The sequence below is a fragment of the Calypte anna genome, chromosome 8 (genome assembly GCF_003957555.1).
Source record: "Calypte anna isolate BGI_N300 chromosome 8, bCalAnn1_v1.p, whole genome shotgun sequence".
In the NCBI taxonomy this organism is placed as follows: Eukaryota; Metazoa; Chordata; class Aves; order Apodiformes; family Trochilidae; genus Calypte; species Calypte anna.
Window position 1 is genome coordinate 2,059,164 of NC_044254.1, and position 23,624 is coordinate 2,082,787.

The following is a 23,624-nucleotide window of genomic DNA, read 5'->3' on the forward strand; positions in this document are numbered from 1 at the left end:
TCTACTGATGTGTCTGGTGGTTTCCTGTAGGTTAATGAGTTGCAGGGCTTTGCAGAGTGGGCTATAAGCAAATAAAGGTAACAACATGGCCCAGGTGGCAGACAGGATTGCTGGGGCATGGAGCCACTCCAGCAATCTGCATGTTTGCACTTGTGTCTGGTGTGAATTCCCTCTCCCAGCTGAGTGCTGAGGGGGTTGTAACCTGTGTGAGGTCCGTGGGCTCTGTCAGGGTTTGCTGCAAGTGCTCAGAAGGGTACAAAAGATGTGTGTGCCTGCACTGGGAACAGGGAGTTTCTTTGGGAATGTGTTCTGGGCTGGTGCAAGCAATGACAAGGAGGCTGTGTTGGCAAAAGGTGGGCAACTTCACAGAGTAGTAATCATGATCAAGTGATGCTAGGTAATTAAAAATGCTCGTTAATTCAGGTAGGGAGAGATGTTAAAGGTATCTTAACCTCCTGATCTATTAATATGCTAATATTTGGAGAGAATGCTTGCTTGTTAGGATAACTGCTGGGAGATTTTTGGTATGTTTGGAACTGAGAAAATGTCTAATTACTCAGATGACTTAGGTACCTTTCAGAAGTGCTTATTTGGAGGCTTTCTTTTGATTCTGGTTGACTAGCTCTAATATTTTACCACTGATGGAAATTAACTACAGATGAACTCACAGGATAGGCTTTTAAGAAAATCACTAGGGCAGTGTTGAATATTTGAGATGTATGAGGAAAAACATCCACAACTGAGTAATGGAGATTAATTGCTTGGGGTAAAGCACAGCAGCCAAACCCAACCCTTTTCTTCTTAGAGCCAGAAGATCCTATTTCTCCTCCTTAGTCTACATGGAAGGTGATACCAAAATCACATTACTCAGGGCAAGATCAGGTGATCCCTTGGTGCTTCCCATGTAAATTCTATCACAGCAGTTACAAACTTAGTCACCACTTCTGCTTAATGTGGTGCAGGCTTTTGTATTCAGTGCAAAAAAAAAAATTATCTAGAGACTGAGTGGTTTCTTAGGGTCAGACTTCCAGTTAGACCTATTTTGAGTCATCCTTTAGCCAATGTCAGGTGAAGCTTATTTGTGTCAAGATCAGTTAAAAAAAAAAAAGTCTTAAAATCACCCAGCTGCCAGAGAAAGGTGTCTGGATGGGGCTGTGTGTGCAAAGCATCCAGATAGAAACCACATGCTCCCAACCACATTGGGAGTGGGAGGAAAGGGCTGTGCTTCCAAAGAGCCTTTTTCCTTGACTTCCACCAAGAAAATGTGCCCAAGGGACCTTCTTCTTGAGTCCCCTGGATGGTTTTGCCTGTGCAGGAGGTGACCCTGCAGCTGCTTGTCGAGGAAAGAAAAGCTCTGCCAAACAGAGCCATTGATGCTCCCCTTCCCTCAGCTCTCAGCCTGCAAATGATTTTTGTGGCAAGCTTGTGGCTGTATCAAATTAGCTATGAAATGATTTGCATAATAGATTAATCAGCCGGCAACAAAACATCCCTCTTTTCTGCCAAGAAAAGAAAAGCCACAATTCAGCTGCTACAAGAGGCCATTATGTTCTTTGCAACCCTTAATCTTCTTTTTTTTTTTCCAAGAGCACTGTGTTGTGCCCTGGTGCAGGAAGCTGGCCTGCTCCTTGCCTTTATTTGCGTCACATCTTGGCAGCTTTTGGGGTTTTTTTGGTTTTTTTTTTTTTCATTCTTTCAGCCCAAATTTTGCCACCGTGATGGTGACCTTCTAGGGAGGCTGTTTCCTATAGAACTGGGGGCTGGTTGCCAAATAACTCAATTGCCAGGTTCTCCTTTAGCCTTTCCATTCCAAGAGTGGAGTTCCTCTGGGCTCCTTGTGCTCCTTCAGAACTGCTCCATTTCCCTGGGAAGCTGGAAGGGAAGGTGAGAGGAATGGGAACCTTCAGAGAGTCAGAATGTAGGAACTCTATCTATTTTATTTTATCTATCTATTTTATTTTATCTATCTATTTTATTTTATCTATTTTTTTTCCTGGGTTTTCACCTAAGCCAGCCACATGGATTTCCTAAACTGTTTGGTCCTCCTGTAGCTCTCTGGAGGTGACATCTCTGTGTCCTTGCTTGGTGACAGAATTCCCCCTCCCAAACCATGCTGGGGAAGTTTTCCTGTGTGCAGATAAGAGGCTTAGCTGCCTAATTGAATGTGATAGTGTGAAGCTCCTCTCCTGGTGAGGTTTAATTGGATTATAGCACTGCACAGGGATGTGGAGCCTTGCAGGGCGTGCAGCCAGCTTCACAAGGAGATACTGGATCCTTGCTAATGACTCATTTGTTTTAGATGGGGAATTGCCTAGGGAGCTCTGATAGGCATGCCACAGCCAAAAAAACCAAAAAAAAAGGGTCTTTTGATCACTGCTGCACTTAAACCCTGTCCCAGGGTCTGTGCAGATCTACCTGGTTAACCTCAGTCTAAAGAAAGATGTGCTCCTTGTGTTTGGAAAATTAGATCCATGGGTTCTGTCCTTGAGTTCTGGAGTCCAGGATCCCTTTTCTAGAACCACTTCAGCCTTGCCTGCAGTACTTTGCTTGGCTGTGTCACTTGTCACAAGCCTTACTTCTGCTGTGGCCTTCTTGTTCCTTCTCAACCAGTGCAGGTCCTTGCAGAGCAATACCTATTTTTGATCTGGAGCTCAAAAATCCCAGTATTTGTACATCTCCCTTTTCCAGTGGGAAAGCAATCGAGTTTTTAAAGTTTTTAAAATAAAATCAGAGCAGTTTGGATGCTGTGGAGTTTGCCTGGTGGAGGTTCTGATGCAGGTGAACTGGAGCTGGGATCTGCAATCCTGAGGGTGCTGCTCCTTCCCTGGCTGGGTGGGTTTGGGTGCAGCTCCTGGAGGTTCTGTGCTTTGCCTGACCTCCAGAATGGCTTTTTTTGGGCAGTTTTTGCACTGATGAGTGTTTTGCTGATATTTCAGGAGAGTTGGAAATCTGTGTGGCTCAGATCTTTCAGGAGAGATGTCAAGAAAATAGCATTTGTTCTTCTGTAAGCAGGCTTTTAGCATAAAATAGCAGCTTTGATGTGTGCTGTGTCTTCCTTATCCATGGCTTTTGTGCTGGGTTAACTTTCTCATGGATGTTTGAATATGGTAGCCAATCCCCCCAGGGATGGTGTGTCCCATTTGGGCTGGGAACAGCATCAGGACACCAGGAGATGATCAATTCCCTGTTCCCTACAGCAGCTCATCTGCACTGTATTCAATATATATATATGTATATATATAAATATGTGATTGCTTTACTGTCATTGGGAAATGGTATTTAAGCCACTTTTTCCTGTGCTTTAGGATGTGTGGAACCTCATCCCCAAGCTCTGTTTTGGTTTAAAGACAAACCAAATCCCCTCTCCTCCTCGTTCACCTTTTGGGGCAGTCAGGTGCTTGGTAAGAGGAAGGCAGTGGGGAAGATGAGGATTTGAAAAGTATTATTAAAAGTATAAATAGTAAAAGTATAAAAAAAGTATTAGTAAAGACTGGTATTTGACCAAAACTTGCAGGACCTTTTTGGGGAAATGGTTTCTTTTGTTCCAAAAAGGAAAAAAAAGTAACAAACCTGGTGATGGGTTTGGTTTTTTTGTTTTTTTTTTTTAACTGGTGTGTTGCTGGGGCTGTTGAGAAGTACAGTTTTGAGTGTGAAATATGTTTGCACTGTTCAGCTGTTTAAAAGTCACCATCTCCTTCCATTGGATCCCTTTGCTCTGCTAGGCTTGTGCAAAATAAAATAAAATAAAAATATACATAAGCCAATATCATGTGAGGGTTTGGAGGTGGTACTTGCTGCTGGTAAATAATTGTCATGTGCAGGCAAGACATTTCTAAAGGGATCTTAAGCTCGTGGAGGGCTGCAGATGGAGACCTGGGAAAACCCATGGAGCTCATGGTTCTGGCCCATGTTTGAAGGGTTTGGAATTGCTGGCCAAAATGGGGAGCAGGTTGCAGATATCTTGTCTGCTATGTGTTTCCCAAGAGGCACAAGGTCAGATGTAGATACAGAGCAAAGAATAACCCCATCAGGAGATTCTTAGGAAGCCTTATCTATATATAGGCTGTTTAAGTCTGGATCCCCTTTCTGCTGGGAGAACAACTCTGCCTGGGGATCATGGTTCATGCAGATACACCCCAGCTTCTGAGATGTGGTGAAAGGTCCACAAGCATCACATCTGCAGCACCCTGAGTGAGTGATCCCTGATGTGGGGATCCCCAACATGGAATTCTCTGCCCTCCCCTGTGCTGTTGTGGCAAGCTGGTGGGATGGTCCTGTGGCCAGCTGGGCTTCTGCCCTGTGGGAGGATGCAGCAGCTGCTGTGGGAACAGCTGTGATGGATGGGACACAGCATTCATGGAGCTGCTGGTTACCCTGCCTTCAGAGCACACTCAGGAAAGTGGTGAGGTTGGAGCTTGGCAGTGGTTTGGCACGGAACAGCTCTTGGAGGGTTTTTTTGCTCCCCTTCAGATCCATTTCTGCAGCTGCTTGCCAGGGTGTCCTCTCAGAGGAACCTGCAGAGGCATGCAGCTTCTGGAATGGGAAACAACTGGAAGTGTGCAGCCCACCTGCTTCATCTTGAGGCAGGAAAAACAGAAAAAAAGAAAAAAAATCATAGCAGGTGGCTTAGATCAGAAGTAGGAACACCCAGGGAGGTGGGCAGTGCTGCCCTTTCTCACAGCAGTGTGGTCTCCAATTATTTTATTAATTTATTGCAGATTTACAGATAGGATAAGTGAGGCCATTCCCAGCTAACCTTCCTTTCCATCCAGCACACAACTATTCCCAACAGCATCACCAAGTTTCCTACCTGTCCTGCAGCTGCAGAGCAGCACAGCTTGCTTTCTACTGCAGTTTTCTGTCCACTATTGCAATGCACCCTGAAACTGAAAAAATAAGAGTCTGGCTTGAAGTGTTGATCTTGTGAGGTTCTGATGGACCTACTGGATGCAGAGCTTCTCTTTGGGTGCATTTGGCTCTGGAATTGTGGATCTAGGTCTTTCTTTTAAAAAGAGCATCCCTGTGCTCCACCCTGGAGAGGCTGATCCTGATGTGTTGTAAGGAAGTGTCTGTCAGTGTGACTCTGTTCAGGCTGGAAGCTTTAAAAGAGGTGTTCTGCCTTTTCACAAGCCCATGAAAGTCATGGGGCTCTTGGAGGGCATCTTCTCACATACAATTTTACAAATATAGCAGGATCATTTGAGGTCACTCAGTCTTGGGTTTCTTCAGGGAAAGCAGAGTGGAGGCTGTGCCAGATTTGACTGCCTCTGGTGGGGCTGTTCTGAAAATGGGTGTCTAAACACAGGGATCTTAGGACAATCCTACAGGCTTGCCAGCTCACAGGCATGTGTGCAGGGTCTGTATTTCACATGTTTCCTGGTTTCACTGCTGCTTCAACCATGTCACCTCAGTGCTTTGCAGTGGGGACAGGGACATCACCAGTCTCAGCAGAGCCATTCCAGTACCCATGTCCTGGTTGGGATGGAGCTGCCTTTCACAGAATCCTAGAACTGGCTGGGTTGGAAGGGACCTCAGAGATCATCAAGTCCAACCCTTGATCCACTCCTGCTGCAGTTCCCAGCCCATGGCACTCAGTGCCACATCCAGGCTCTTTGGAAATCTCTCCAGACACGGAGAATCCACTACTTCCCTGGGCAGCCCATTCCAATGCCTGATCACCCTCTCCAGAAAGAAATTCTTTCTCATCTCCAACCTAAACCTCCCCTGGCACAACTTGAGACCCTGCCCTCTTGTCTTGCTGAGAGTTGCCTGGGAAAAGAGCCCAACCCCCCCCTGGCTCCAACCTCCTTTCAGGGAGTTGGAGAGAGTGATGAGGTCTCTCCTGAGCCTCCTCTTCTCCAGCCTCAACACCCCCAGCTCCCTCAGCCTCTCCTCATAGGATCTGTGCTCCAGTCCCTTCCCCAGCCCAGTTGCCTCCTTTGGACCTGCTCCAGCACCTCAATCTCCTTCCTGAACTGAGGGGCCCAGAACTGGACACAGGACTCAAGCTGTGGCCTCACCAGCAGGGGAGGTCTCTGGAGGGAAGAAGATTTTGGGAGCTTTGCAAGGAGGTTTTTCAGACAGCCACTTTCTCACTTGAATAATTGAGAGTGTAACCAAAGCTGCTGGGGATGCAACTGAATCTTTTCACACCGATTCTTATGCAAATTCCAACACGTGTTCCTGGTTTCTGATGCTTGCTCCATTCAGAACTTGGTGTCCATGCCCAGGATCTTTGATTGCTAAAGACTTTATAGTAAGAGTGTGACTTGCAGAGCTGCATCTCTACCAGTTTCTCAGTGCTGCTCTTACCTATGAACATGAAGTTTCTCTCTAGATTTTAGGTAAGTGACCTGGAGAAGTTCTGGCCCATGGTTTGGTGCTGAAACTCTCCATTGCCACTCTTCTGCTTCAATAGCAGGATGAGCTTGAACACTTCATTGCTGCTTTCTTTGCTGATGTGTTGGGGCTCAATTAAAGTAAATTAAATGACCTTGAGTTCTGCAGAAAATCAACTCTGCTGTGATTTGACAAGGACATTTGATAAGTATTCTTTTGTGTTTCTGGGGAGGAGATGGGCTGCAACCTCCTGCCAAAGCTTCAAAATTAGGTTTGTTTGTGGTTTTTTGTTTTTTTTTTTTAATAAATGTGCCATGAGGTAATGGAGGAGTTGGTCAAAACCAGGTGAGCTTATTTCTTAAAACATAAACAGCCTAGAAATGTACATTTTTATCTACAAACAATCCAGGAGTGACTATAAGCATTTCCATTATTTTTTTCCACTGTAAGTATTTCCTTTTTTTTTTGTTTTCTTTTTTGTTACAAGAAAGGAAGGTAATTATAAATGAAGATTCAAATGGCTTAACTTGTTACTCATCTGGAAAAGAAAATGTGTCTGGAAAAGACCTCCCTAGGTCATCTTCTAGCCCATGTAAAGGTTGGAGCAGCTCCTTGGGAGTGACCATTCCCCCTCTGACATGGTCCATGTTACTGAGTGGGTATTGTAGGGTTTTAAAGGGGTTGGTGTTAGTTGGCCATTCCTTCCCCAGCATATACATTTATATTCAGACTAAATAGATTAACTACAGCAGGAAGAGCTTCCTTCTTAAAAGAAAGCTATTGTTAGAGCATCACTTATCATAAATCTCTTGTACCTTCTAATCCTGCTCTCCTCCCGTGGCCCTTTTGACCCTTCCATCCATCTGCTGATTTACAGCAGTTTGCAGGGGCTGCTCTTGAGTTTCTTAGAGGCAGCAGCATTTCCTCTGGGGCCTTTTCCTCTCAAACCAGTGGTTTTTCCATGTCCAAAGGATGGTTGAAAATATGTCCCCTTCCAGGAAAATCTACCTGCGTGCTTTCTCAGTGGTCGAAAGCTGATATGCTGCTTTCCTGATCAAATTGCACCCACTGCCTTAAAACGAAGGATTTGCAAGGAAAGCTGAGAACTGCAAGAACTGGATCATATATATTTCATGTTGCAAGTGGCTTGGTAGAGGCTGAATTCCCCTTTTTTTTTCTTGTTCTTCTGCTTCTTTCCCCATGCTGAGCCTGAGCATGTGCCAGAACTGAAGGTGCTCCCATTTCTCTTTGATTCCTCTGTCTTCTTTCTGCCAGGATTCTGCTTCATAGAGTCAAAGACCCTAATGTAGTCTTTGTCCTTGCTTTGCAGGTAGACTTTGAGTGCTTCCAGGTGCTTGGATAAGCTTTGCCTGCTCATGCTCAGTCAAAGCGAGGTTCTGAGACAGCTTGCTGGCAGATACTAAAGCAGATCTCAGGATTTTTTTCCTCTTAACACGTGGTATTTAGCAGCTCAGGTGTAAAGCTGCTCACTGAGACAAAACCTTGGCCCACATGGATGTGCTTGAGGATCAGAAGCCTGACCAGTGCTTAGTTCAAGCAACCACACAAAGCTTTCTCCAGAAGAGATCCCAGAGGTGGATTTTCTCAGTTCAGCCTTCAGTCAGCATGCTTCTGTTTTTCTGACTTGTAAATGGCAGGTCCTGCTGGATGTCCTTGAAAAAAAAAATTATAATAAACTTTTTCTGTTCATTCAATTGTTTCCTTGTTCCAGGATCATAACCTAAATTTCCAGGCAGTGCTGAGCAGCTCTGTTTATGTTCCTGCTGCACCTGTGTTCAAGGCCAGTGTTGTGATGCTGGTCCCTTGCCATGCATGTGTTGAGTGCCAAGTGCTCAGCTCTTCATGATGCTGAAGGTGCTGCTGTGTTTTGAAGAGGCATCTTCCTTCTCTGGGTTTGGATGCTTAGGTTTGCTTTGCAGGTCTGAGGAGCCCAATGCCTGGTGATTCTCCCTGTGTACAGCATTCAAGAGGATGGAAATAAACCTGTGGCAGCCAGGTACTCAAGTTCCAGAGTTGAGTTTTGAGTGGGTTTAGCCCAACATTCTTGCCATGTTCTTGTCCTGTGTTCTTGTGGGATTTCCTTCTGCCCTGGCTTCTTGCAGCATTGCCAGAGGCACTGCTGTGATTTGGAGCTGTGAAACTGTCTGGTGGGGATGGGTAAAGTCATACAATTCTTCACAGGGTTTTGAGAGAGATGGGGGGGGGAAATAGTGCTTTCTCTCTTGTGTAAAGTTTAAAGTGCTGTGTAAATTTTCCTGGTGGAAAAGCAAGCAACTGAGTGGGAATCCTGCTACCAGTGTGCCAAACACTGGGTACTGGAGATGTGCTGGTGTGAGGTGCTCAGCTACCCCCATGCTGAGCTCTGCTCAGAGTTACTCTTGGTTTAGGACCACCACAAAATGATTTCACTCTGCTTTTGTTTGCTCCCATTAGGTTGCTGCAGTTCTCTTTGGTGGTGGTCAGATTTGCTGATGGTTCATATTTTAGCTGGGAAAAATGTGCCTTGTTGGGATTCTGGTATGTCTGTATACAATCAAAAATGTTGAGTGGGCTGGGAATAGCTTCCAGCAAAGTTGTAGCAGTTTCTTGAAACTCTTTTGTTTGGTAGAAATTCCTTTTTTTTTTCTCTCTGCCTTCCTATCCCCCTGGCAGCCCACCTCTTTTCTACAAGGACGTGGTGAGGTAGAATTCCCAGTTGTGTGACTGAAATGAAATATGCACAGCTGCAGAAAATGAATTTTCAAATGATACTTCATTGGTTGAGGCATCTTTCTGAACAGGTTTGCAGTTCCAGTAGCCAAGTGAACAAAGAGGATTTTGCTGAAAACACTTGACTTTGATTTTATTCCCTCTCTGAGAAGGCCTGGACCACTCAGTGCTTGCCTCATCCATAAAGAGAAGGACTGGCTACAAGATGATGCTGATACCTATTCTTTGCTCCTAGCATCACTGTTATATTGGTGTTAGCTGATTGCATCAGGGAAATGTATGAAGAGAAGGTTTTCAGGGAGCTGAGCCTGGTCTAGCTGTAGGGTTTGGTCTCCAGGTGTGGTCTCATGGTGTGGTGCTGTTCAGAAATGCAGTAATTCTGTCTGAATGCTGCCCAGGCTCCTTTGTAATCCCTCCCAGCACTGAACCTTAAGATCCTGCTGAGGGAGAGAGAGCTCCCTCATCTCCACCTTCTGCTTCTTCATGCCTCATATACCTCTCTCTGCTTATTCTATAGAGTATCTACAGTTTTATCTTGATAAATGTGGGTTAGGTGGGAACTCACAGTCCTGATGAAAGGTTGTAGGAGCTGAATGGTTTCTGATGATTATAAATCACTTTTATTGGTGCTATTCAGCATTAAAAATCTAACGGGGGTCTGGAACAAGCTCTGAGCAGTGAGGATCTGCATCTCAGAGCTTGTGTCTATCATAGCTTCCTGGTTTTTTTACACAAGTCACTCTTATTTTTTAGTAGAGTCTCTTGACAAATTAATCCAACAGGTTCAGCCATTTGCTTTGCTTTGCTGCTGCTTTATTGCTTTCAGGAATGAAACACCACCAGCAATGATGCTGAGGAAATGTAATGTCTAAATAATAGTGAATCTCTGCTTGGCAGCTCAACTTCCAAGCTGCAGCTGAGGTTTAGAATATTAAGCAAATGCAGTTGTTTCTCTGGAGCAAATCTCCTGCCACTGCAAGCATTTGGCACTGGTGATTCTTCTGCATTCCCTTAGTAAAAATGTGACTCCTTTTTTCCCTGATAAAGGTGATGTAAGCATTCAGAAAAGAGGGTGAGCAAAGTCTGACTTAACAGGTTTTTTTCCACTCTCTATGGGAAATGCTGTGAAATCTCAGTCACAAGAGGCTTTCACAGAGAAGAAAACAATTAGGGAATGTTGTGCTGAGCTATTTCCAAACCAATGCCTTCTTTTTCAGTAGCAGCTCTTCTAAGTAGAGCATACAGGGTATATTTAGATGTGAGGAGAAAGATTACAGGGGAGTAAAGACATTTTTTAAGTGCTGTTGAGAGACATTTTGAGATCACCTGGAGCCTGGGAGTTTCCCTAAAGGAAGCTGCTCTCATTGAGAGGGGCTCAGAAGTGCTCTGAAAACCTGAGCTTATTTGCAACCCCATTTCAAGGCCTGGAAATGCATCTCCTCCTGGTCATCCCTCAGGATGGGAGGAGAGGTGATGTGGGTTCCTTCCCATCCAGGGATCTCCTCACAGTTGGGATAGGGGAGATGTTTGCAGTTTTTATCAATGCCAAATAATCTGGTGTTGTAAATTAACCTCCCTGGGTCAGCTTTAAGACTACAAGAGATCTCATTTAATGTTCATCAGTGCTGTTTTGGTGGGTTCTGTGGTTTTCAAGGCTTTTGTTGGAGAGCTGCAGGCTCTGTAAGCTTCTTCAGTCCATTTTTGCTGGGTTTAGGAGTTCAAATATCACTTTTGGTTACTGCTGAAGTTCTGTTTCATTCTTCCATCAGTCCAGGTAATACGGCTGCTTGGCTTTGAAAACATTGCCAAATCCTTTATTCCTCCTCTTTTATGATTTCCCTTTCAGCTGATCTGTGCTCTCCTGAGCACTCCAGCAGGCAGTCTGCAAACGAGCAGATGCTGCAGAATAGTTGATGGAAAAAAATGCCAGGGATAGGTGCTGGAACACAATGCAGCTTCAACCAAAGGTATCAAGAGGCATTTCTTTTCTGCTGAACTATTTTGCATTTTCAGACATTTTTTTTAACCCTCTGTTCATGCTACAAAACTCCTCTCAGTTTCTCCCTTCCTTTTGGGGAGGGCAAATCTGAAAGGGATTGTACATTTCAGCTGCTTTCCCCTCCATGTTTTGCTCCAGTTTGGAGGGATGCTAACCAAATGTGTTTAATGCTGAATAGAGTTCCCCAGCTTTAGTGGGAGGATCTGGAATTCTTTGTGAATTATATTTAGCACTTATAGAAGCTGCTTTGTCAGCTGTGCATTGTTGCCTTGTAAAAACAGGCACCATTCAGATCTAAAAAAAAAAGTGCTTTTGGGGAAGGGGAACCTTCCTTTTATAATCATTTTAATGCATTTCATTTGGAAACATCCTTTGAGCTGTGGCCAATAAATGGGTTGTCAGCTTTGCAGTTGTCTCTTTGAAGCTCCTGTGCCCAAAGAGCCAGTGCTGGGGGCTCAGAGCAGATGGGTGCTGGCACCCAGTGCTCTGGGTGCTGTGCAGGGTGTTTGGTACAGCTGCAGAAATTGCTCTCTGTGGAGCTGCTGGTTCTAACCTCCCTTCTGACCTGATGTTGAATACATTGGAGTTACAACCAATTTTTTGGTCCAGCAGCTTCGTGGCTCCTCCCCTGTAGTTGAGGCTGTGAGTGCTGTATTTAGGCCATTGAAGCATGGTGAGAATCATGCAAAAAAATGATATTTCTGACTTGAATGATGAATTAAGGTTTTTTTTTACTTACTACCCTGATCATCCTTGGAGTCAGGGGTGGAGGGAGTCAGTGTTAAGCATGAGGCAAGCAAAGGAACAGCATAGACCATTGGATCTGGGGGCTATTGGGATGATTGGCTCTATGTTCCCATCTGGAAGAAAGCCAGAATGGGAGGGAGGCTTTGCCAGCCATGCTGCAATGGGATCTGTGATGGGTTTTACTCTGAAAGCCAGCCTGCCAGCAAGATGCTTTGCATTTTTAATTGCTGTACTGACCAGACCATCAAAGTTCACAAATGTTGTTCAGTGGCTGCTCTGCTTTTACCCTTGCAGGACATTGTGAGTGATCAGGGAAAAAGCAAACAGCCACTGGGGCTCTAAATCCCACCTCTGTGGTTCTCCCATCTTGGTTTTTATGGGTCACATTGCAAACTTCACAACCAAGACCCTGTTCACCCTGGCACTGAGTGGAACTGGTTTGAAGCAAGGTTACAGAATGACAGATTGGTCAGCAAGGGAGAAGCAGGTATTAAAAAACAAGCAGAAAACCTCACCCCCAAAACTCCTTTTTAAAAACCATAACAGTTTTCAGAAAGTCTGATTATTCAGAGTGGAATAAGGTGGTTGCTTTTCAGAGAAGCACTGAGTCTCAAGACTTAGATGACATCAGGATCTTGGCTTTGACTGGGAGGGCCACGTGTGTGACTTTCTGATGAACTGGGAAGCATTTGGGGATGGTTGAGTGAGAAGTAATTTGATGCAAGCCATAGTGTGAGCCAGTGTGGTCTCTGGAGTGACAGGCTGGTCAGCTCATCAGGAGGTGTCCTGAAAGCTATTTGAAGTGAAATAAGACAGAGAGATGGCAAATTGCTCATTCCTCAAGAGCAAGCTCTGACTTGGGGACACCGAGAAGCCATCTGGTTTCTCCTCGCCTGCTTTCTTGGCTGAAGGCTTCCTAGTCCTGGTTTCTTAGGATGAAGAGATCACAGTGACAGGTAACCCAAGCAGAACCGAGCTCTTTGCTCCAGGCTCTTGTAACATGGGGCTGAACATGAGGCTCATGTTGGCTTTTTTTTTTTTTTTTTTCCTCTTGGTGAGGCCTTTGATGGATGATGTGGAGATAAAGGGATGGATCAGGATGTTTCAGGCTGAATCCTGAATGTAGTGATTTTCCTTAGGGTGTCTCCCTGGGGCACCATGTGGCTGACAGGAGGGTGCAGAGGGCATGGTACTGGGTGATGGGGCAGCAACCTCCTGCTCTTGGCTGTTCAGCAGCCAGAACAAAAGGCAGAACAGCACCTAGAGGTTTGAAATTAGTCAAGGGCCACATCTGCTTCCTCCTATCAAAAAGAAAATCCTAACCACTAAACCATGCCTGTGCAGGACTTTCCTCTGAAAAGATGACTCTGGATCCTCCCTGCCAAGGGCATACGAGGCTGGAGATGGGACAAGGGAGCTGCTGGGGAAGTGGTTGGTTGGAGAACAGAGTTTGTCACACAGTACTGAAGGAGGATTTGCCATCAGACTGCCCTGGAGGGAGGAACAAGCAGGCTGCCAGAGGTTGCAGCTCCCAGCATGATGCTGCTCCTGCCTTTGGGAATGCTGTGCTGGGTGTGGTGGGGAGAGGGGATGTAATCCAGGCAAGGCACAGGCTGGAGAAAACTTGTTCCTTGAGGCTTCATCTTTAACCTTTTAGTCTCAGGGACTGTAACAGAGCTAGCTGGGAGGGTTTCCTCTGGTGTGTGCTGGAAGCTTGGGTGCTCTTTGTTCTCCCAGCTGGCTGCAGTGCTGGGAGTTTGGGAGGAGGATGCTGGCACAAGTGAAGGGAGAGATGTGCTGCTTGCTGCATGCTTTGTGGCAAGCTGTGGACAGAGCAGGAAACCTTTAGCTTTTATGGTCCTTTTAGTTTGTGGCATTGCTCATTTGTGTATATGCTGTTAAACTGATCTGGATGGTGGGGAGCTGCCCTCCACCTTGGCTGGCTCACATAAACCTAGAGGGTTGTGCCTTCTTTTTTTTGCTGCCTTGCAGAAAAATCAAGCCATAATAAAGCTCCAGAAATGGCTTGACCAGCCTGCACCCTAAAGGGGGTGTCCCTAACTTTGATTGCTCTCATTGGGTGATGAAATGGGAGACTGGAATTTCAGTGTTGTGAGGCTTTCTGAGCTCCTGCAAGCTTGTTAGACCCACAGCCACCACTGGCCTTTGGTCAGATTGACCTGGATATGCCTGGTCTGTTTCCATTTGGGAATGGTGGTGGTGCCTCTGGTTACTCTAGCCACAACTAAATAAATATCTCAACTCTCAGGTGTGTTTGTGTCACCTGTACAGACATAAAATACAGAAAATGCAATCCTGATGGTGTGTCAAAGGAGCTGTAACCATGAATCAGCTCTTCATTGTTTTCTGACCTGAGTCTTTCAGGCTAATAAAACACCTTCCTTTTGCCTCAAAACTTTAAAAACATTGATCAAACCTAACCCACCACCACAATAGCTTTTAATCCTTAGTCATATTAACTACATGCTGCTTCTCAGGTAGCAAATGTGCCTATGCAGAATTCTAGGGTCTTCTAATAATTATGCAGGTCTGCAACCTTTTGAAACCCCTCACCTCTTTTGCTTGCTCAGTTTGGAACAAGTATATTTGTAATATATTTGAATGAGCAGGATAGTTTTTCAGCCATAAAAGGATAGTGTCTGGGTGAGCATATGTCCTTGTGAGGTCCTGGGTAGAGCCTGTTGTGTAAAATAATCTGCCATCCTCTTACCTGGCTCAACAAGGTAGCTGCTTGCTACAGCATCTCTCTAGATCTTATTCTCTAGGAATCTAAGAGCTTAATTCTCTTAGTGCTGGGAAGAGGATTTCAAGATCCTTATGAAGCGGGAGGAGCCCTTCTTGCTCCTAGGGCTGATCCTGAGGCCTCGGGATTTAGCCCATTCCTGGACGATGTCCTAGGGCTGTTCCTGTGGCCTCGGGATCTACCCCTTCTTGCCTGCTCCTGGGGCTCCTTGAGCTGTGGGCTTCTCCATCCTTACTGAAGAGTGAGAGCCCTCTCCATGGGTGTCAGCTGCTCTCTTATTAGCCCCGTGCTCCTGCACATGCTCAGGAGGGAGGCCAGACACAGGTGAACCCACACCCACTCATCAATAACTCAGGGCACCTGGTCCTGTCTCACTACATCCTTAAGAACAAGAACAATGAAAATACTTTCTCTGCTATTGTTTCCTGGCTTCTCAAAGGTTACTTGAAGGGATCTGTAGCCAGAAGAGTTGGCTGAAGGTGGCGGCTCAGCTTGGTGGTAAGGGTGAACAAAGGAGAAAGAAGCATAGACTGATACAGGACCGTTTTGTTTCTTTGCAAGTAACTTGGGGTACTTGACCTCTGTCTCCTCATTTAATTTCTTCTTTCCTTGGAGCTTACCTGAGAACGGGACTGAGATATGAGGTAATTCCCTTGGAATGATCTAAACCTTTGGGAGGTGAAGAAGCGCTTCCTGCTGCTTCCACCAGTGCTGCCCTTGCCCTGAGACCCCGCTCTGATGCTTCAGTGACATTAGAAGGACATCTCTTTCCCCCTCCTTTCTCTCTGAGCTAATTCTCCTAGGCCAGTGCAGACCCTTGCCTTTAGCATGGCAGGGCAGCAACAAGTCCATCTGTGTCTTTTTTTCTTCCTGGCCTTGTGCAAAGGAGTCAGAAACCCATTGTGCAGTTGGTTGTTGGTGTGCTGCAGACATTCCTACCTTCCTTAAGCAGCTGTCTTTGAAAAATGCTGTGCAGGACTCCTCAGTCCAGCCTCTCCTGTACAGACAGCCCTCTAGGTATGTGTAGAATGGCTCTGTTTGCTTGGGCAAGTGTGTGTGTAGGCGGGTATCTCCCTCCACTTCTACTTCAAGTGGCTCGGGATTTATTTTGGGACCGAGTGCGTAAAACGCCAGCTCAGAGCAAAACACTCCAAGTTGTTGAAGTTGAAAGAATTGAGCTAGGAGGCTGCTTGTTGTCCTGCAGTCCTGAAATAACCTGGGGGAGGTGAAACTATCCAGTGACCAAAAAGAGCCCAATTCCTCCCTTGCAGTCAGACCAAAAAGAGCTCAATTCCTTCCTTGCGGTCATCGACCAAAAAGAGCCCAATTCCTTTCTCGCAGTCATTGACCCAAAAGAGCCCAATTCCATCCTTGCATGAGGTTTACAGACCTCCCAGGCACGGAATGTTTTCTCTAGGAACAATGTCTTCACAGCTTCTAACCTAGACAAAGGGTATCTGTGTAGTGAGCAAGAGTCTTCCTACCCCAGCTCCCATCTTGCACTTGGCGAATCCCCTGTAGCTGTGGATGCAGCTGTTATTCTTGACTGCTGTGGGCCTTAATTAAAATAAAGTCTTTAATTTTTAATTTTTCCTTCCTGTTGGTTCGACTGTCTCTGTGTGAGCAAGGTCTCAGTGCAATTACTGTGCTCCCCATGGAGACACAGACATTTAATTCAGCTTTTTCTTGGAGGGGGTTTATTTTCTTGATCTATCTGTCCAGAAGGATGCAGAAGGAAAGCATCCAGTGAGTAAGGAATAGAACACTTTATTTCATTGTTCTGGGTGTGTTTGGATCTCAGTTACCAAAATGTTGTGTTTTTTTGTAGATAACTGGGCAAAGACCTTGAGGTGAGGCTGTTCCCTACAACCTGCATTAGCAGGGTGAGTCAAAACAATTGGGTCAGGTCCAGATTTCCTCTTGAAAAGTGCATTCTTGCACTTGTGATGTCAAAAGATGGAGAGTTTTCTTTCTTGTGGAACACATTAAGCTGGCTGATGATTTTGTTAACCTGAGAGAGGGGTCAGGCAAGTACCTTGTGGCCTCCTACATGTGGCAGGAAGGTGTGCGAGCACAAGGGATGCCAGCTCCTAGCAGGCAGATCCCCTGTGAACCTTCAGAAAAGGGGTAGAAATCTTGGCTCTCAGATTTCTGTTGCCCTTATTTAACTTCACTTAGTGCTTTTGCTCACTTAACTCTCTGCACAATGCTGAAAGAAACGTGCAGGGGGAAAGCATTTGCCTCCACCTCCTGTATTGCAGTCCCAGGCTTTTTATAGAACATTCAACATACTTCAAGCTCTTCAATCCCAGTCTTGAGGCTTCCTCAGTTCCCCTTCTGTGTCTGTGTGCTCTGTTATTTTCCCTGTGTTCACAGAGATCAAATATGTCTGTAAGCAACTCTTCCAAATAAAGTCTGAGTGTCAGGAATGTTTTAGGAGGCAGATCCCCTTCCTGAGACCTGACAGAAGTATGGGAAAGTATGGGCAAAAAATAAGTGTATGGAAGGAGGTGCTGCCTGTTATCAAAGGTATGGCAGACAAATCCTTGCCATACCTGTGGCTGGGAATAGCTCAGGATTCCTGTGCTGGCAGCAGGGGCACCATTCTGTCTCTGGATGCAGTGACATATGGAATATTCCTTTTCATGATTTAGTTGAGTGAAGTATGGCCCCCTTCATGCCATGTATTCTGAAGGTTGCTTCAGATTTGTAAGCTGCAAAATTAAAAGGCTCAGGGCAATAAGGGTGTTGAGGGTAAGAGTGATTTGCTAAGGTTGAGAGTAAAAGTGATTTGCTGAGGTTTAAACTCTGATTTTATTTCCCCCCCTCCAACGTAGAAACATTTCACTGTTGTTTGTGTGGAGTGCCTTCTAGTACCAGCAGCCCAGCAATGGGGGATTAAAGAAAGCAGATTCATCCCGTGTCTTAACTGCTTTTGTTTTTCTAATAGCTGTAAAGGAGGCTTTTAATATTTTTTTTTAATTTTTTTTTCCCCCCGAGCAGCAAGTGTTCCACAGGGCTTGATCAAAGCTCATAAATGATGAATTGAAGGAATGCCTGGTGGAGAACAGAACGCCCTCCTTGTGCTCTGCTGTGTATGCTGAGAACACCATTGTTTCTTTCCATACCTTTTTTCATCCTCAAGCTGGGGCCAGAGAGAAAAGCCCTTTGTTCCTTGCCTGTCAGCTGAGACAATGCCAGTGTGTTGTCCTACCTCTGCTCTCAGCACCTGACCAGCCCAAGTCCTGTGGGTTTTGGCAAGCTGAGCACCATTGTCTCCAACATTACAAAGAAAACAAATTGCATCACAGCCTCCTTCCCCCCCCAGCCCCTGCCTGGGCTGCTTCTGGCTGTGGCTGAGTGCATCTGTGCTGCTGGTTTTGTTCACCATGTGGAAGGAAAGCTGTCAGCCTCTGCTCTGGGCTGGGGGATGCTGCTTCTCTTCTCCCTTCTCCAACACCCAGTGCCTCCCAGCACCCTCCTGCATCCTTAGGTTTGTCAGGATGACCCTGCACACAGCTGCTGGTGATGTGCCATGGTGGAATGGGGGCCCAGCCAGACCTAGTTTTCCATTTTCATTTAATTTCTGTAGCATCTCTCTTCATGCTGCCTTCTGATGCAAAACTTTCCAAAGGAGAGATTTTGTTTTTTCTGGTTTTTGGAGGCTGAGAGCATGAACCAGAGCTTTGCAATAGCACGGACTGGCAAGGGCAGGTTTTGAGTGAAGACCCTAAGAGCTGAGGCTGGTTCATTACTACCTATACTTGGGTGCTGATTTTATACCTGGGGTTGGTCCACTGGGTGCCAAAGGCTCTACACCTCTAACCTTCTCTTTGATGCCACTGGAATAGGCTTCTCTGGGAAGTCCCCATCCCTGGAAGTGTTTAAAAAATGTGGCTCTTTGGGACATGGCTTAGAGGGCACGGTGGTGTTGGGTTGATGGTTGGATTTGATGATCTTGGAGGTCTTTTCCAGAATCTTTTAAGATTTTGATTCCCTGTCTCTGGCCCCACACAGGCACAGAGAGCCACAGGTGGTTCTGGATGTGGCAGGCAGCATTTGCTTCAATATCTACCACTGCTTCAGTGTCTTCCAGAGGCTTTATTTGCATCCCTCTTGCAGGTTTGCACCCAGAATGGTCACCTCTACCTTCAGGCATTGCAGCAAAGTGATGTTCCAGCTTCCCATGGTGGTGGTGGAGGTGCAAGTCATCCTTGCAGGGGTGACTTCCCAGGTTCCTGGCACCAGTGATGAGTCTTGCTGTCCAAGTGCAGGCATTAGAGACACTTGTGGTACTGCTGCCAGAGCAAGCACCAAAATAGAGCATCAGCTCCTCTTCCCTGCTTGCACTTGGCCCCTTCAGGAGCAACCCTGATCTAACCCTTTACCTGGATGAAGGAGCTCTGCTGAGGCTTCCTAACATCCCAGGGCAGAGGCCAAAAATGCCCATGCTGGCTCCTGGCCAACATGAGGGATGATGCCTAAGCACCAGAGCCCATCTGCCAGCTTCCTCTGGCCTCTGCTTTCCTCAAGCTGAGCTGGTTTTGCTTCATGTTTTATCTTTCCCTGAGTCTGTTTCCAGCCACAGATCACACCAGCCAGTGGGGACTGCTGGAGAATGGCAACAGTGCCAGGTTTCTGGTCCTCTTCCCTCCCAGCCTTAAACTCAGCTCCAAACTGGATCCCATCCCAATGCTGGAAGGCAGCAGTGCAGCCAGTTTCAACCAAAACAGTGTAGAGTGTTGGTAAAGAATGTGATGTCCTTGTGGATGTGTAGACACAGCAAGCTTGAGTCTTCTTTTTCTTTTTCATTTCCCATTAGGGATGCTTGAGCCACTTGCTAGCACTTTTGTTTGGGGGTGAGGGGAAGAATCCATGGGTTGACAGGAGGAGGTGGGAGTCAGGAGTCTAAAACTGACAAAGCCAGCAATCTAGGAAAGCTTTGGAGGCTGAGTTGAAAATTAAGACTGACCCAGTGCTTTTATATTAGTGGAATTTTATTCCTCTGACTCAGAGCAAGACTTCCCAGGCTGTGGTTGGGGAAGTCCATGCTGCAAGATGTGCTCACACAGGACAGGACCTGTCCTGTCCACCTCCTGGTGTTTGTGAAAGGTTGGAGAAATTCAGTGTGGAAAGCCAGGGACAGACACCTCGTGTATTTCTGCTGGTTTTGTGTCTCTGTCAGCATGTGGCTTGTGTCTGGAGCTTGTTCTCTCTCCAGCTGGGATATTGCTATGTGTAAAAGCTGTTCAGAGCTTTTTCCTTTTTCTGGCATAATTGTAACTGTTTCTCTTCTCTTCCTGTTTCCAGGTTGTGCAGCTTGACATTAAAGAAACTGATAGTCTTAAAGGAATTGGATAAGGAGCTTATTTCTGGGGTCATTGCTGTCAAAATGCAGGTAATTGCTGCTCAGTTCTAAGAATTAAATGTGTTGCTTGGCTAAAAGTGCTGGCAGGTGCCAAAACTGAGCTTCATCTCCACCTGAGGGTCCATTTCAGCCACGGACTTCTTGTCAAGTCCATCAGGACATCCTGAATGTGTGCAAAATCTCTTGTGATCCTTCTCCCATGTTCCTACTGAATTTCACTGTTGTAAGCAAGGAATATTGTTCACTGAGGGCTCAGCACGGGCTTATCTTGTATAAAAATGCTCTTTACAGATCATATGCTGTCACCTTCCTGAGCTCTTAGTAAATCTGAGCCTGGTTCTCTATTTCACAGCCTTCAGCTCACTTTTAGGGCTGTACATCTAGGTTACTTGGGTCTGGTTTGGGGATTCTGGAAACTGGGCCTTCCTCTGCTGATTGATGAGCAGCTCACTTCATAGGCAGGTGCTTGTCAGTGGGTTTGTAGGGTGCCTGTACATTTTAATTTGTTCCCATAAAATACAGCTTGTTCCTGGGTAAATAATACCCTTGGGAAACTATATCCCAGGTAAATAACCTATTTTACAGCATACATTTGTGCCACTCAATTAGGTGCCTACATGTAGGTCACACTGCCTGCAGGCAGGCTAGGATGGAAGGAGACTTGGTTCCACAATGTGTCACAGCATCACTTCAGCTCCCATGCTGCCACCACTGCCACTGCTGAAGTATTTAATGAGTAAAAGCCTAGCAGACCTGTAAGTAAAAAAATACCATTGACTGTGCTGGAAAAAAAACAGCTCCTTTTCAAATGAAGAGCTGGGAAAACCACTGCAGAGAGCTGGTTGTGTCAAAACACATGGAATCTAGGATGGGAAGTGAAATCACAAAGGTTCTACAGTGCACAAAGATGCAGATGAGGATGTGACCAGCATCCTGTATCCCTGAGCAGTCCAGCTGAGGTAAAAACGTGTCCCTCTGTTTTGGAGGGGCTTCATGCACCCACAGAGCAGGAAGCAGGGAATTGTTTCACACACCTGGATTCATGGAATCTTTGGATGAAGCATGGTTGTGGGTTCCCAGGCTGTCAGCATTGTTTATCAGGATCAAAACCTTTCCATGTGTTTGTTCTCCTAAATGGTGGTGGATTTATCATGGTGATCTGTGAGTGATCTGTGTGTAGAACATGGGTTGGAGAATTTAGTAGCTTTTACTAGAGCAAAACCTTCTCCTGTCTGGGTTACTGCTGACTGCTTAAACTTTTTTTGGGGTGAAAATGCTGGAAAAAGTGCCTGCAAGTCCAGAGGGAGTCTTAACATGCAGGACTTGTCTATTTTGTATACTTGAGATCTGCCTTGGTGCAGCAAGTTAGATACTGAACCCATGCACTTCTGCTGTCATTTCTCTACCAGGATGGAGCTCCCATCCCTGGAACATCCTTCTTTTGCCTTTCATCTGTCCCTCCAGTTGACCCAGAGGTGACAGTGGCTGGAATGGTTGCTGTTGCAGAGGGTGCCTCACCTTCCATGTCCCTCCTGCTGGATCAGCACCCTTATTTCTTTGATGTTCTGCTTAATTCTGGGTCTGGGGCACTGCAGGTGTCTCAGCCACAGGCAGATTTGAAGCCCTCTTACTAAAAGTCCTTTTATAGCTTACAGGTTATGGTGCTGCTGCCAGGCTCTTTCAGATGCATTTAATTTGCCAGCTCTCAGGTTTCTGACAGGGATGGGGTTTTTTTTAGGCTGGTGGTACTGGATCATCAAATACATGATCCCTGTCAAATGACTGATTTCCTTTGTGTGGGGAATTGTGTGAGAGAGTTGTCAGGCAGTGGAGCCCTTCCAGAGGGGATGAACTGAATTCAGACCTAATGAGAGCATCTTACCTGTGTCTCCTTGCAGCCTCCTGAACAGTGATGCTCAAAGGGTTGTCAACTGTATTTCCTGAGCCTTTGGCTCTATTTATCAGCTGCTATCTGTTGAAAGCAGCTATTTTGGGCTTTCATTAGATTTTTGAGTTGCATAACAAGTAAAGTCAGACTTGCTATTAGGAGCTTTGCACCAATGGAACAGATGTTGCTGCTGCCAGTGGCAAGCTGTACTTTACTTGCATACGTGCAGCTTTTCCTGGGGGAGCCCTGAGGTTTCTCCCCCTGCTCTGCTGGCTGCCTCCTGCTTTTGGGGAGGAAGGGATGTAAACCAAGCTCTTCGTCTCTCTCACCTCAGGCTGCTGTTTGGAGCTGATGTAGACAGACCAGATTTTGCCTTGGATGTAGCTGGGAGGTATTAAACAGCCCCAGGCTGTCTCTGGTTTCCCAGATGCTGCTTTTTTGAGAGCTGCAGTTCTGTGCTTCTGGGAGATCAGCCCGTCAGGACAAAGGCAGATCTGCAGCTTCAGCAGAACATTGAGCCAGGGACCTCTGAAACTTGCTGCTGTGTTTGAAAAGGGCAGAAGGCTTTGCTAGGCAGCATTCTGTCAGGCTTTCCTGATAGCTCTCCCTGAAACATTCCCCAAAATCAAGTGCTTACACGAAAAGTAGCCCAGGAACTTTCTAAGTGTGTAGCAGCCCAAACACGTTGTTGATATGGAGTGCTCTGTAATACTATCAGGGCTCCAGACTCTACTGTGATGGTTTGTGGATATTTTGGTTTTTTTTTCCAGTGGTTTACACAGGTTAAAACCCCCACTTTCCCCAGGGAGGGGTGTGTGCACAAAAAGAAAAGGCCAGTCCATCATGGCTAAAGGCAGAGATTGAAGCATGATGCTGTGGCCTCCCAGCCCAGGAGATGATGAGCTTTGTACCTATTGGCTGAAGTAAAAAATATGAGACTTGAGATTGAAGGGTGGGGGTTGACTCACAGCTTTTGAATGCTGGACTTTGGCAGAACAAAAGCTGCTTTGTGTTGCAGCTAGAGACAGTAAATATTCCCAAATCTTTTATCAGTCAAATACCTCCCTTTCGTCTCATTAATATTTCACAGAAGGGCAAGGTCAGACCCATCCGTTCATTTTCTCAGTGGCAGGCCCTGACAGTGTTTCCTGGTTTAGGATTGGGGTTGGGCTGTCAGGGCCAAATTCTGGGGAAATTCACCCCCTGGACTTTGTTTCTGCCCAGGGCTCCAAGCGCATCCTGCGGTCTCACGAGATTGTGTTGCCCCCGAGTGGACGCGTGGAGACAGAGCTGGCACTGACCTTCTCCCTCCAGGTAAGGTGGGATAATGGCCTTTAGGACATGTGTCCTTGATGGAATTGTTGCTTTGCAGGGTGAATTACAGGTGGAGATCCTTCTGGTGCTGCCAGAGCTGTTTGTTCTTAAGGCAGTCCCAGATTTTTCTGAAGAAACACCTGACTGCTTCTGGTTTGGATTTTGGGAGTTGGCTATGGGAAATTTGAGCAAAAAAGGGCCCAGGTGCTTCCAGGATCTGGGGATGGGGAAATCTACAAGGAAAGCTGCCATATAAACCCTTGGAGTTGTTCTCAGGGCTAACACTTCATCATGGAAGGCAGATCTCTAATCCTGACTTATTTGGGGGCAGCAGACAGATGAGACACGAGCTGCAACAACACAAATCTGTCTGAATTGCCTCTCAGCTGCATTTGGTATGGTTGGCAGGGTTTTGGTAGCTGGTGGGAAGGAGAGAGGGGCTTCAGGGGTGGCCTTTGTGAGAAGTTGCAGAGAT

At 46.1% G+C, this 23,624-nt stretch overlaps 1 protein-coding gene across 4 annotated transcripts in view; it reads left to right on the forward strand.

Annotated features, from left to right (window-relative positions):
• The window catches only part of PACS2 (phosphofurin acidic cluster sorting protein 2), a 64,836-nt gene that overhangs the window by 4,434 nt on the left and 36,778 nt on the right, over nt 1–23,624 (forward strand). For all 4 annotated transcript variants that reach the window (XM_030455066.1, XM_030455067.1, XM_030455068.1 and 1 more), the window contains exons 2-3: nt 19,890–19,977; nt 23,060–23,149. In XM_030455066.1, coding sequence (XP_030310926.1) covers nt 19,890–19,977; nt 23,060–23,149 — 178 coding nt within the window. The remainder of the gene's footprint in view (nt 1–19,889; nt 19,978–23,059; nt 23,150–23,624) is intronic.